This window comes from Brachionichthys hirsutus, unplaced genomic scaffold (genome assembly GCF_040956055.1).
Source record: "Brachionichthys hirsutus isolate HB-005 unplaced genomic scaffold, CSIRO-AGI_Bhir_v1 contig_886, whole genome shotgun sequence".
Classification (NCBI taxonomy): Eukaryota; Metazoa; Chordata; class Actinopteri; order Lophiiformes; family Brachionichthyidae; genus Brachionichthys; species Brachionichthys hirsutus.
The window spans coordinates 242,608-256,020 of record NW_027180363.1 but is presented as its reverse complement, the minus strand read 5'-3'; the positions used below and the strand labels follow the sequence as shown (position 1 = coordinate 256,020).

General features: G+C 44.5%; 1 protein-coding gene across 1 annotated transcript in view; it reads right to left on the bottom strand.

Annotated features, from left to right (window-relative positions):
• ppfia2 (PTPRF interacting protein alpha 2) overlaps positions 1-12,601 on the bottom strand; it is a 79,031-nt gene extending 66,430 nt beyond the window's left edge. Inside the window, exon 1 of the mRNA XM_068757717.1 lies at positions 12,353-12,601. Within this exon, the coding sequence (XP_068613818.1) occupies positions 12,353-12,601 (249 nt within the window). The remainder of the gene's footprint in view (positions 1-12,352) is intronic.
• Positions 12,602-13,413: the final 812 nt, after the last annotated feature.

Below are 13,413 nucleotides of genomic sequence, written 5' to 3'. Positions count from 1 at the left end.
GTGATTGTCATGTGCCTCAGTGTAGGTAAAAGATGGTTCAGGCCTCGTACAGTGCATGTCCAGTGGCTCCATTAGTGCAGGAAGGTGGCGTTTACATCCATTAGCCCAGAATAAATGGCGGCTGAATTATTGAGAGCATCGACTTGGTGAATGACTGCATGCCAGCCCATTAACTAAACAGGATCTGGCTGGCAAGTCTAGCTTTCTTTTACCTACAGCTGCATTTGCATCCAATGGATTCATTACGGCCTCTGTTAAGACACAAGCGGGTCAATGTCTGTGATTTCATGCTGCTTTCTTATAGTTCCCTCCTTAGCATCGGACTGCTAAAGGTGGATGTAAACCATGAGGATGTTGAATGGCGTCACATACGACTGGAATTTACGGGAAGTCTTTTAATATGGTAACAAAAAAAAATCTTCGGGGACAACAATCGAATAAATTCCGGCCACGAAGGAAGGATGAAGGATACGGAGCAAAAGTCAACCTTGACATTCAAGTTCATAAGCAGAATGATCGTCCATAGAAGATTCTACGCGAGCCTGATAAAAGCAGTATAGAGTAGAGGGGGATGGCAGGTGTAATATCACTGTCGGTTTATTTTGTGGCTGCTTTATTCAGTGTGAATAAACAAATGTGGTGTAGAGAAAGGTCTAGTAGTCGTGTTAAAATGGGGGCATGACAAGGTTTCAATGATTAAGAGCCAAACAGGCTTCCAAATACCTGGTTCTCCTTTCGCTGAGTGTGCAGTTTCTCTTCTCTTTCCACTGCCACCTGGTAGAACCTGTCGCTTGCAGAGGTCGTTTTTGGAGAATCCTCACTGAATTGATTCAGCGAGAAAGAACTGCGATACATAACAGCTTTCCAATCTAATGATTGTAAACAGAGGACTGAGAACTTCTCAATTCATCCTGTCCTTAAAGCTCCTCATTAGGCTGCATAAACAGGTCTGTGCTGTGGTTGGTAATCAGAGCTCATGATATAGACAAAACAGATTGACATGGAACATATGTGGAGGGTAATCTAAACTCTGGAGGGGGGGTCCGTGATCAGCCGTGCATTCGTCTGCATATTACATGACTAATGCCGTCAGAGATACAGGAAGATTGCTTCAGACTGGCCAATCAGGATGGTAATTAGCTGCATTAGGAATTTGAGTGTCGATTCAGAGCCAAAGGCAGCAAAGCAAAAATGAGCTGCTGCTAATTTTTATTCTGCGTGCATTAAAAAAAAAGAAATAAAGGAGGGAATATTAATGCACACAAAGTTGTAGTAAAAAAAAAAAAGTTGAATAAAACCCATGCCCTGCTCCCTGAAGCCATCCGTCGTTTAAGGGGACATCCATAAAGCATGAGACCTGTGATCCTCACATGCTGCAGCGGTGCAGTTGTCTCCCAGTCAGAATGTAACCTAACGGCTGCAGTCAAACGCTCTTTTGTCGGAGACAAAAGGAGGCGCTTCTCTATGCAGAGAGATAGTCTGAGTAATTCAGTTAGCAGCGTGCTGTGTGAATCACTCCAGTTTCTGCAGCACTGCAGCACTTCTTCAAGACACTATATGCTCCACTGTAATATAGATGAACCTGCAGAGAGTAGTGTAGCAGTTGGCAGACAGCTTGGAGGACACTATGCGATTACAATGCGTTTCCTAAAAGAGGCTCGTGTGAAATTCAGCCACTGAGAACTACCAGGGGTAAAATCAACTTTGATGGGGTCCATAACTGCCGTTGCCTCCGTGAAGCAAGGGAATAAAGGGCAGTAATTTACTCTGGCAAGTAAATGTAGTCTATTCAGTGAATCGCTGTGACGCTGTTTAACTCCAATCAGAGACCTTGATAAAGTGATAGCAGGAGTCCCCACATGGGGGATCTCAATCACTCCAAGGGGTTTTCAAATAAAGAGCAGCAACGATACAGTGTTTAACCTGATGCAATATCACACACTGGACACATTGTGGATTCTCTGAGTCTTTACGGGGCTGTGCGGTGTTGAAGCTGTCGCCTCCTACAAGGTTCCAGGTGTGAATCCGGGCCTGGACTTTTGCATGTTCTCCTCATGTATGGGTTCCCACCAGGGCTAAAACAGAGCAAAAGCATGCAATGTAGGAGAAGGAACATATTTATATCTTTATAGCTTATATATTAAGAGATTTACAGTTATTTTTCATAATAACATCCGGACTTCAATGAGACTAAATGTACTATAGTAGCTTTTAAACCAAGCCTGTGCTGAAAGCTAATACTCCAACATATTGTGGTATAATCTTACACTGTGAACTCTTTAATGTCAGACGCATGCTTTAATTGTAAACTAGACATTGTTCACACCCATTTCATTACCCTGATGGCTTAAATCTTTATTATCTGGACAAAGCTGACTAAGCGCCGAGGCTCTTTTTTTTCCCAGTGAACGCTTACACTGCAATCACACCTTCCCAGCTTACCCAGTATTTTACTGTTTAATTTGTTTGTTTGTTGGGGGACAACCTCTGTTAATCCACGGCAAATGAGCCAACACTTGTTTCCAATCTGTCGTCACTAACAGGGTATTAAAAGACGCACGTTTCTCACAAACTACAAAGGCAAGGAGGACGAGTGGGATTCTAATGAATTTCGGGCTGCATTCCCGTTTTTACTCATAAATGCTACAATGCTTTCCGGTATCATTACTTTATTAGGGATGAGTAACATGGCGAAATGCAATGAAAAGAACAACAACTCTGGGTTGCATCCGGTTGATTACTTCAGTGGTGCTCATGAGCGGTTCTGTGCAGAACCGCGGTGGGACGAACGCAGCAACGTGATTTGCCCCTGTTGGATACCTGCAACAGAAGCCGGCCTGGCAGCAGCTGGCAAACAAGAGGAGGGCGCCAGATGACTGCTCTCCGCGCTCGGAAGAAAACTAGAGGCTGAAAGAGAGGTGGGTTGGTTGCATTTAGAGGAAGCTGTGATTATCAGTGCAGAACGGTGGCCATGGGAAGCTGTTAACATAAACAGGCCAGCGAGCAAACACTTGATACTAATTAAGCACTGCCGCGTGCAGCTCACAGCTTGATGCACATTCCGCCAGCTGAGGGAGGGAGCCATCGATTCTGACAATGCCTGACACGCTTACTATGTTCCCTTCTTGATGTAAATTGATCAGGGGTTTCCTTCAGACGCTCAGTCGCACAAAATTATTCCAATAGGAACAGTGATTTGAAGTCAGTTGAAGACGGAAACAGAACAGTGGAGAGGGAAACGGAAAATGGTTAAAATAAAATAACTAAACAACAAGGATTAAAAAAAAAACCTACGTAGACATTTGTGCAGTGTAGAGCTGCATGGCTAGAAATTCAGCTTAATATGCTTGAATAAAAAAAATGACTGGAAGGAAGTGCAAAATGTACTCCATTGAATCGCTATATTTGTCTGACAGACTTAGTAGCATGCCTGCCTGGATAAACAGTGAACTGTTTATACCTTGCTAGCTTGGTTTTACGCTTTATCTTGTATTTTATATTTCACATTACGCATTTCTCCTGATTGCAGTTCAAGTTCTGGGGACGAATGTACTTCAGCAGCTGCAAACACACAAAGTCAATGCCATTACATGAAAGTGACACGCCAAGCTACGGCCCAATCACATCAAGCCTCTCTCTCTCGCTCAACGACACAGTATAATATTACCCCAACTCTGGAGATGTGATTAGGAGTGACATTACAAAGAGCAGTGCTGTGATGCACCTGAGTCACATCAGTGGGCTACAGTGTGGGCTCTCTGCAGGGGAACGATCGGCCCGCTGCTAAATCCAGACAGTTTGGGAAGATGCCGTTATGGAGAGACACAAAGGACAGACTCCTCAGAGGGTGTGAGCAAGTCATTAGATTTCACCTTCAAAGCAAGGACTTCAGTCCTGTCCTTGTCTCACGGTGCTTTTGGTATAGAAAGAAGATGACTAGTAGATCGCTGTTAGTTGCTGATAAAAGCTCTATTGAGCTGAAGCTCATTTGAATTATGTGTGTGTCCTGGAAGCAGCCATGCAGGGACAAAGGTGGGACATAATGAACACATCATAGGTAATGTACAGCTCAGGCTTGGTCCACAAATACAATTCTTGCTGCGATGCGACAGTGCTAACCACTACGCCACCGTTCCGGATTTGTATTTACTGTACAGATAGTTTGCCTTTACAAATTCCTAATTTCATGAAAATTCACATTACTCTCATAAAACCCATGTTTTGTGAGAATGAATATAATCTACTGCACCAAACTAAAATGACTTCAAATGCAACTTCTTTATCTTGTCAAGCTCTTAACTAATTTTTTTTAAGCAGCTCTTCAGAATTCTTTTTTATTGTATCCTTAATCGTCGTGTCACTGTGTGAATCAGGTCATCTGCCAAGTTTGTTTTGGCTTGGAGCAATGATGCAGGGGCGCGTGATGTGATCGGATTCTCTTCGGAGTCCTCAAGAAGGATTCTTGGCTGGTGCCGAGAGCCTGTGACATCATTTCTATTTCTGACTTTCAAGTGGAGCATTCAGAAGCTAAGAGGTATCCATTAATGGGGACCAGCTGCATGATTGAAAAAAAAAACACCATCTGTACCAGAGACCTGGTCTTAGGAGTTGATAGCAGCTGCCAGCCCCTGAAAACTCTAATAGCACGGAATAATCTTTTCCTGCGTGGCTTCGGGACGTTGTGTCGGCGACCATGAGAAATGAGTATCGGTCTGATTGCTCATCAGTCAGGCTATATTTTGCCGTCACAGTTACATGATCATGCCTTCTTATTAAAAGCAAAAACCAGCCTAGCTGTCGGTGGCTGCAAGAAGCAAATGGTAAAAATGAAAGCTGATATTAATCAGTGGTCAATGCGAAGCAAACAGATGCACTGACCTTTGGAGGAAGAATTACATGCAGGTCGGCACAGTAAGAAGCGCTAAATATCGGTCATAACCTCATTTCACTATGCTCACTTAAGTGGCTCTCAAGGGACCAGTTCTGTAATTCGTTCATGCAAAGCCAATAAGCAGAACGAGCACGACTGTGAATCTGTGTTTGGGTCTGACATTTGAGAATTTCCGGGTTTCTAGCCTCGGGGTGTGAATCTCGCCCACAGAAATGAAAACTGTGACTCAACTCCCCTCCTCCTCTGCTGCTGTTCCTCCCACGCAAATGCACGGCCGCAAGATTTGTCACTTTCGCTTGATGCAAGAGGTGACACCAAGGTGTTCAGAGAATCAGCCTATATAGGCGTTATCTTATCCAAAAATGCGCATGATTCATAGTCAAAATGTTGACGATTGCTGAAACAAGAGACACCTGGAGACGCTGCGGTGTCTGAGGAGTAGAGCGGGGGAATGCAAGCTGGTAAATTCTCGAGATCAGAGAGTGGCAGTTAATGTTTGATGTCTTAAACAGCTGACTTCATCAAGTTGTGTTTAACTCCTAAGCTGCTACCGAAAGCATGGGTGCTGAATGAAGGATATGTACTCATGATTCTCCCTGTCTGCTCTCCCTTTTGAAAATTACAACCACAGACACCTCTTATCCTGCATCTATCATAATCCACTCATCAGTGATCAGCGACAGGAATATCGTCACTTTTTCAATAAAAAAAAACAAAAACGTTATGGTTGCTAAGGTAGCTTGGTTTTTGGCGTGCGGTTGCCAGTGATTTGTGCTGCGCAGGAAGTTCTGTGCAGCTCAGGTAATGACGCAATAACACAACGATTCTCATTCACCAATCGATGGGATGCACTTCTTCACATTAACTTTAGGAAATCATGCCTGCTCAACAGAAGTGTACTACAGAAGTAGCGCCAGTTACCTACAGGTACTTTTATTTTTACTTTTTGGTGCTATGCATTGGAAATGGGGCTTTTCTGAGCGGCAGGAGCGGCATACACATCTGCTGCCTTAATAAAACATCATCCTGTAGATTCATCTGACATGTGTTGTGAGATGATTCCCAGTTTTGCTTTTGACAGATCAGAAAAGGCCAACAGAAACACGATATTCAATGGGTGGGTGGATCAATTAAACGAAAAGATGTCAGACTGGATGCGTCACCGTTTGTTCCTACAAAAACTGTGGGGAAAGCCTCTTGTTGAAGAGCCGCCGATTAAAAAGGAATGCCTTACAATTGCCAAGTGAAAGCAACAGCTTTGCAGCACCAAGTATTTAATTCAACATCTGGCTCTGTCGTGCTTGAGTGAGTACTACTACTACTACTAAAGCCCGTATCTGTAAAGATGACATGGCGCTGTGGTTCTTGCGAGCTTGTGTACAGTATATCTGTTTGTGCTTTTGATGCCTCGCTCTCTGCTGCTGTCCCTATTTGAGCGTGCAATGCGCTTCATGTGAGCTTGGTTGACTGAGTGCGTAGGTCGTTCCCGGAGCTGATTGGTGGCACCTTCCCAAACGTGCAGTTTGAAAGGATGATTTCTCAACGTGTGGTGCTGGCTTCTCTCGCTCCACCACTCGTCAGACTGAAAGAAAAAGTCTTCTGCTTGAATTGTACTTAAAATAAATATTAAATGGCTGCTAATAATCACCGACGGCTATTTGGAGCTTACTTCCTGGAATATGTTGTATCACATGCAACATATTGTGTTACCATTTTCAATGTAGATCACACCACTGCTACATTTTTGCAGGACATTTTCTTTTCTTTTTTTTATTCGCTTCCCTCTTCCAGGGATTTTAACCATTGATCCAATCGTATCAAATCAAAATGCAATAAATCAAAGCAAAAAAATAAAGTCTACAGAAACCCTGGAAAGCTGGAAACTATAAATCGGAATATTTCCAAGAGCCGAGGTGCAGCGCATCTTAAATTCCCACAGATAACTTATGGTTCTGCTCCACTCATATGTCTATAAATTCAATTATTGTAGTGATCTTTGATTACACAGAGTGAATAGCCCTGAAGAAGACTTGTGCATATGTGAACAACTGCTGTCTCCTTGTTAGGGCTGAGCTACTGTTCCTGCTATACTTCCTGCCGTAACAGCACTCCCGACTGTGCTCTTCAATTAAAGCGATAATTACATCTGTAGGAGATCCTCCTGCGTCTGATCGGAACCCCTGCCTCATCCCCTTCGTCTGTTTCCCCACCAACCCACCTGCTGTGAGACAACGGCCAACCAGGATTCAGCAGCAGACGTCGATGCTTGCTGCAATGATTCATCCAAGGGAAGGCTCCATCTGTCTACCTAATCAGACCCTAAACTTTCAAGGGTATTGATCCAGCATCTCTGTCCGAGCCATTGCAGACACTTCATGCATGTGGGTGCGCGTGCCAAGGGCCCATCCCTGTGTCTGTTGATGTAGAGAAGATTAAAGGCAGAAAAGAATTAAGAGACGAGAGGAAAAAGCAAGGCTTTGAGGGTAAATTGAGCAGGAAAAAAAACCCAGAGAGTGTCATTTGCAAATCAGTGCCTGCGAGACAGGAAAATTGTAAGTTAGGCTGCCACCGTCGATCAGCCTGTGCATCCATCAGGCAAAAGATAGCCTTGCCACAGATGGGTGTATGAACTATCACATTTTCCATCAAATCCAAAGATTATTTATCACGTATTCCAAGGCTGAATGGTTTGTCAGCTTAAGCACAGACTTTTAAACTCCCGTGTCGCCGAGTCTCAATTGTCTTTGCAGGTTTCCTCCTCTCTTTTTTTTGCCAAGCATCAGCCACACATGTAGCCCGCGGGCGGAGTGAACTAGGGCACAAACAATAACAGCAATCATGGGAATCATGTGCTGCTTTAGCGGAGGAGACCAGCTGACTGACTGACCGCTGGAGCCCCGAGGGTCTCATGTACAAGCAACAGAGGAGGGTAGGGGGGGGGGGGGGGGGTGGGGGGGGCGAGGCAAAAAAAGGGCAGAAAGGATGCGGATTCACCTCTGATTCCCACTTCCCTACGACAAGCTTACTCATCTTCCAGATTCTGCCCTTGTCAGGGAGCTTCATCATCTCCCCTCCCTCCCTTGCGCTCACACCGCCGTGCCACCGTCTCCATGAAATTCACCCCCCCCCCCCACACACAGAGGTAATGGTACATTCCATGACTCCTAACACTCCTTCGGACTGATGCTTTAAGAGCAACGGGAGGACATGGCCTTGCACCCGTGGCTGTATTCGTTGAGGAACGGTCGTGTCATGTATGACTCATAAACGGTGGGGTGGAGCGGTGCTTCATTGACAACAAGATGCCCATAATGCTTCCATTTCAGATCAATCAACGACCGGCCTATTTACTCATCCTTACCTGGGGAAATGCAATTGCTGTGAGAAATCAAAGCATGCTGGAGGAGCCCATTCACCCTTTTGCACAAAGGACAGATGTGGTTGTAATTTAAGTTGAAGCCCAGATGATGGTCGTGAATGAGCGAACCACAGATCAATGGGCAGCTCTGTCCCGTAATCGAGAGCAGTCTTAGCTTTCATTACAACATCAGTGTGTGAGTGATCAATCGGCTGGAATCTTATGACCGTCTGGCTGGGTGGAGAAAGCACTCGAATCAACGTACCGGGCGTTCGGGCCGCGTCGCTGGTAGAATTTACACATCTACTTTTTCTTTTCTTTTCTTTTTTTTATTTGGATTTATAAATGAAAATTAAACTGGCAGTAAAAAGCCGTGTTTTTTCAGGTCAATTACAATTTTTTGCAAAACGGCAAATTATTTTAATAATAAATGAACCCTATTTACTCTTAAAACCAACTCACATAGAAGCACAAATGCCTGCACATGATACGTTAGCATGAAGCAGCGCCTACAACCTTGACTTTTAAGGCCTCGAGCTGAAAAACTGTGGTTGGCTGATGTTTGCCTTTGATCGATTGATCAGTTTTCTCAACCTTGGCAGTGCCATATCAATACCTTAATTCAACACCAGAGATGTTGACTTAATGTAAGAGGACCTCGCTCTTCTAACATGATGAACAAATTCAGTCGTGACAAGGCACCAAAACAAACATCTAATCGGTACGATCAGTATTCAAGTGGCCAATCAAAGGAGCGCTCGTTATTTCATCTCACCAACAGTCTCAAAAGTCAACTTGGCAAGCAGTCACTGCCTTGCACTGGGCAGTAGGATGTAAGGGTGCAAGGAGCGGAGTTTCCACTATAACCGCATGCCTGTCAGGCTGTATTTGGAGCAGAAATACAATCTTGGAATTTTCTAGTCACACTGTGACTCTCATTAGGTGTGCATGTCTTCTTTATTTGTATCTTTTGAGACTCATTAAACATATTTTATTGTGAATAAACATTAATTTTCATTCACTGTAAATGTGTCTGCTTTTTTTATGACTATGGCAGCTGTAGAGAGCAGAGCCGTAAATGAGATGTATAAATCCTCAATGAGTGGATTGAGGAAACTCTGTAGAATTTCTCCTGTAGCTTGGTGCAACCATCCAGGATTGCTTGGAGCAGGAAGCTGCTGCTGAGAACATCATCTGCATCAGCATTCATGAGGCCATGTTTGGCAACAATAAATACACAGTATGGGGAGAAGGCTACCCTGAGCCCCAGGGCCCTCGGCCTGCAGCAACAAACAGTTGAGTGCTCCAGAGAGTGCTGATGATATGGAGGGGGGGGGGGACTTTTGGGGATGGGAGCAGGGTCACAAGTGCTCAATACTGAAGGCTTTGAGTTGATTGTATTAAGAATCTACTCTGAAAAGTGTATTTAATCCACCACTAAATACACAACATGGTGTTGAGCTTCGGAACTAAGAGGATGTGATTTATTTAAACACCAATGATTGTTTAGCTTGTTCTCAACATCAGCAGGGGAGAAAGGATGTTTTGAGGAGCATATTCTTATATTTTGACTGTTGCCTGAATCAAAGCTGGCTGCCAGGGGGGGGAAACACTTCCTTAGAATTCATGTTAAATTCTGAAGCGCTTCAGCATCAGTGTACAAAAGCAATGATAGGTGGTGATGGGCATGTAAACAGCTGCCATTCTTACACTCTGCAAGCAAAACATTCCTGCCTAAATTTGAAAGGGAGAAAAAAAGGAACATGGGAGGGGAGGCCTTTCAGGGAAGGGCACAGGATCGCAGTGCATGTAAAAGGGGACGCGCTGCTCCCTGGAAGCCTTGAGCGGGGACGGCAAATGTCACTCCGATCAGTCGAAAGTGTCACGACGAGCAGCAGAGCTGTGACCTCGGCTGGAGAGGAGCGGAGGGAGACACGAGGGAAGGCACAGAATGACAGAAAAAGCAGTGACAGCAGAAAATGAGCAAAGGGAAAGAGGGAAGAAGAACGGAGAGAAGTTTATGGCGGGCCGATGCCTAATCCCGCCAGCACTCCAGGCTTTGGGAACAGAGGAGCGATATCAGTCAAGACACATTCGCTGCTTTCCTATTGCCTAAATGAGGCCACTTCTGCCTTCAAAGAAAGACGCTTGTTCGCTACCTCCCCTGCAATCACGCGCGCAGCGTGCAGACTGCAGACAGACCTGGAAGCTATCTATTGCCCTCTTTAAGGATCCCGCCACGTGATTACGAGAGCATTGTTACAGACCGCCGGCCTCAGAAAGTGGCTGAAAAAATTAAATCTATATTAAAGAAGTGCTGTTGTAAAAGACAGAAAAATCGTTACAGCCTAATCGAGAGGAAATACATCCACGGGACACTAAAACAAAGGCGATGACGACTGCTGTGGAAGAAGTTCATTCTCATCGTCCAACTCTTATCTGCTGCATATCTCGCAAGCCTCTTCGCAAACCATTGCAGCAGCGTTCATATCAGGCTAATAAGACACCATCAGATTAATTAGTGTGATGTTTTGTGCCATGATTTTTTTCCCGGAGGATACAAATCACCATGTCGACACTTCATTTAAGCCGAATGCCAAAAAAGGCACGAGAACTCTGTGTCAGCTCTGTCATTACACAGCGACAACCAATGCGTCACCACAGCACCACTGCATTGTCTGATAATCGAAATGTGATTTCACTCCAGCAGCCGTGAGCGCTCCTATCCATGGGAATAAAGCAGTGGGAATGCTCAGACAGGGAAGGGAGGGTTCCAATTTGAAATTCTGACATGAAAAAGAAAAGACAAGGGGCAAGAAAGGTAAGACGACTTTTTTTCAGTGTGAGATTATCATTTGAACATATCAAGCAGCATTTTGTGCAGCTTTTGTCCTGCAATCCTAACTGTAGATCCACTGTGAATGTTCCGAGCAGCACCAAAGCCCCGAGGCTAAAGCATGATCCGGAGACCACATAACCAAGAGTTCAAGCCGACAGTGCAAATCCCAGGATGAAGATAGAGCAAAGGCCACTCCGGCGAAGGCATAGTCAAGACTCAACGATCTGCGCCACACATCAGATTGAAGAGGTGTTAAATTGTTCTTAAAACCATGAGTCGAGAAGAGGAAAAAAAAGGCATGTGTTTTCTGGCTGGATTAATTTAAAATAGTAAGTATTATTTCACCGTTTCAAACTTCCTTTAAGTCGTAAAAGTGAGATGACACCAAAAGCTAAGTGTCCCTGAAACCACGCGGATTACTGTGCAACCGGTCGGCACCGCCTGCGAACAAAGTCTTCCTCTCTCCAGAGTTTCCTGGAAGCAGAGCGGGGCGAGCTGTGACTAGAATTACAGACACACTTTGAGAAAGTGATAATCTCTACTTACTGAAGGAATTATTGCCCAAGACTTTGTTGTTGCTATTTTCATGCGGTGCTACAGAAATGAACAAATGGCAGCTAAATTTACAGCTCAATATTTCCATTGAGCTTCAACGATTTGACTGGAAACCCAAGGCTTCAGTGTCACAAATCTAATAAAGCTGAATGCACATTGAATGTGAATTATGCATAGTGGTTTTAAATACCAGCCGCAGCTCAGGATTTCTTTGAGGCAATCTGAAACATGGCGGTGCAACTACAAATATTTGCAGCATCACACACTGCATTCTTCATCCAAAAAGTTCACAAAGCATCGTTATTTAATCCAGTCCTCCTGAAGTCGAAATGGTAATTAGATCCCAGAAGACAACACAGATTCCTCCAACACGCCCAAACTTTAAACGTGCTTGCACGATTTAACTTTCTTAAGTTGAGAATTAATTTGGATGTAGCAGGCATCACACATATTTTATATCAACCTCAATTCGAGTTCATCCAGCAAAGGTCAGGGTGCACGGAAGAGGGAATTAAGTCCAAGAAGTAAAACCTTTGCACACCAAAACCTGGCTGAAATGCCAGCCTTTTTTTCAGAAGCACTTGTTGCCTCTCCATCTTCATATCCACACAACCGAAAATTCAGTAGAGTAAACAAACAAAACAACCACAAAGACATCTAAAAAAAAGATTCAAAATAAACGTATCAAAAGCAAAATGTACGCACTTACCTGTGGGAGTGCAGAGCTGAGCTGCCGCTGCAGAGAGTCACGGTCGTATATGACATCCTGAAGGTGCTGTTGGGCCAAGCCGAGGCTCTCCTGGGTCTCTCTCAGTGTGTCCAGCAGCCGGTCCCTCTCGTCCAGCATGTTGACCATCAGCTGCTCAAAGTGGGAGTCTGGGTCAGAGGCGCTGCTCTGAGAGCCACGCTGGCTCAGCGCCGTGTCTTCACTGATGGTGGGCATCACCTCGCACATCATCTTGGTGCTGTGGTGGGGGGGGGGGGGGGGGAGCAGGAAGGATGATTAGGATGGGAGAAATTAAGAAGAATAAAAATCAGCTGTGTCACAACAACTCCACGAGAGGAAGAGGAAGAGGAGGATTGTTGATTGTTAACCCTATCCAGTATTATTCTGCTCTTTTAGTTGTGGCCATGTGACTCGGTCTGACACTGTTGGAGCTCGGCTCAGCTTCACCCCAGTTGTTTGAAGCTGCAGAGACGTCTTCGGAGGCTGGGCGTTCTGCCCTAAATTTCATGCTTGTGCTGTTTAATGCCCGGATTGAGTTGCATAATACACCAGATCATGCTATACTGGATATATGTTGCCATATTCCAACATCCCAGAAGGATTTCCGAAAGCCTCCGGAGTCATGCTACGCCATGGCTGGTAGTTTATGAGCATCGTGTGATGAAATGAGCTCAAATTAGCTTCATAAATACCTGAAGACGTGAGTTCGACAAAACATCATGGATACATTAAGCCAGGGTATGTCGTTAAAATACAAATTCAGATTCTTTGCTGTATTTTCATAATTTAATATCAGTTTAGCAAGTGGAAAAAGACTTGTTTGACTGCGCAATTTCTCACTCCTTGTATTACATTATTGCAGTTATTGCTATTTTTCCACACAAAAAACCCAAACGCGCAAAAGTGTTGAGAATTAGCAGGCGTGCCAATATATTCAAACAATGCATCCGCTTCGTCCAATGTGATTGTGATGGCCAATGCGAAATGAAATCCTTTGCTGAGATTAAACTGATGTAATGTCTGAATAAACAAATGCCCCACAA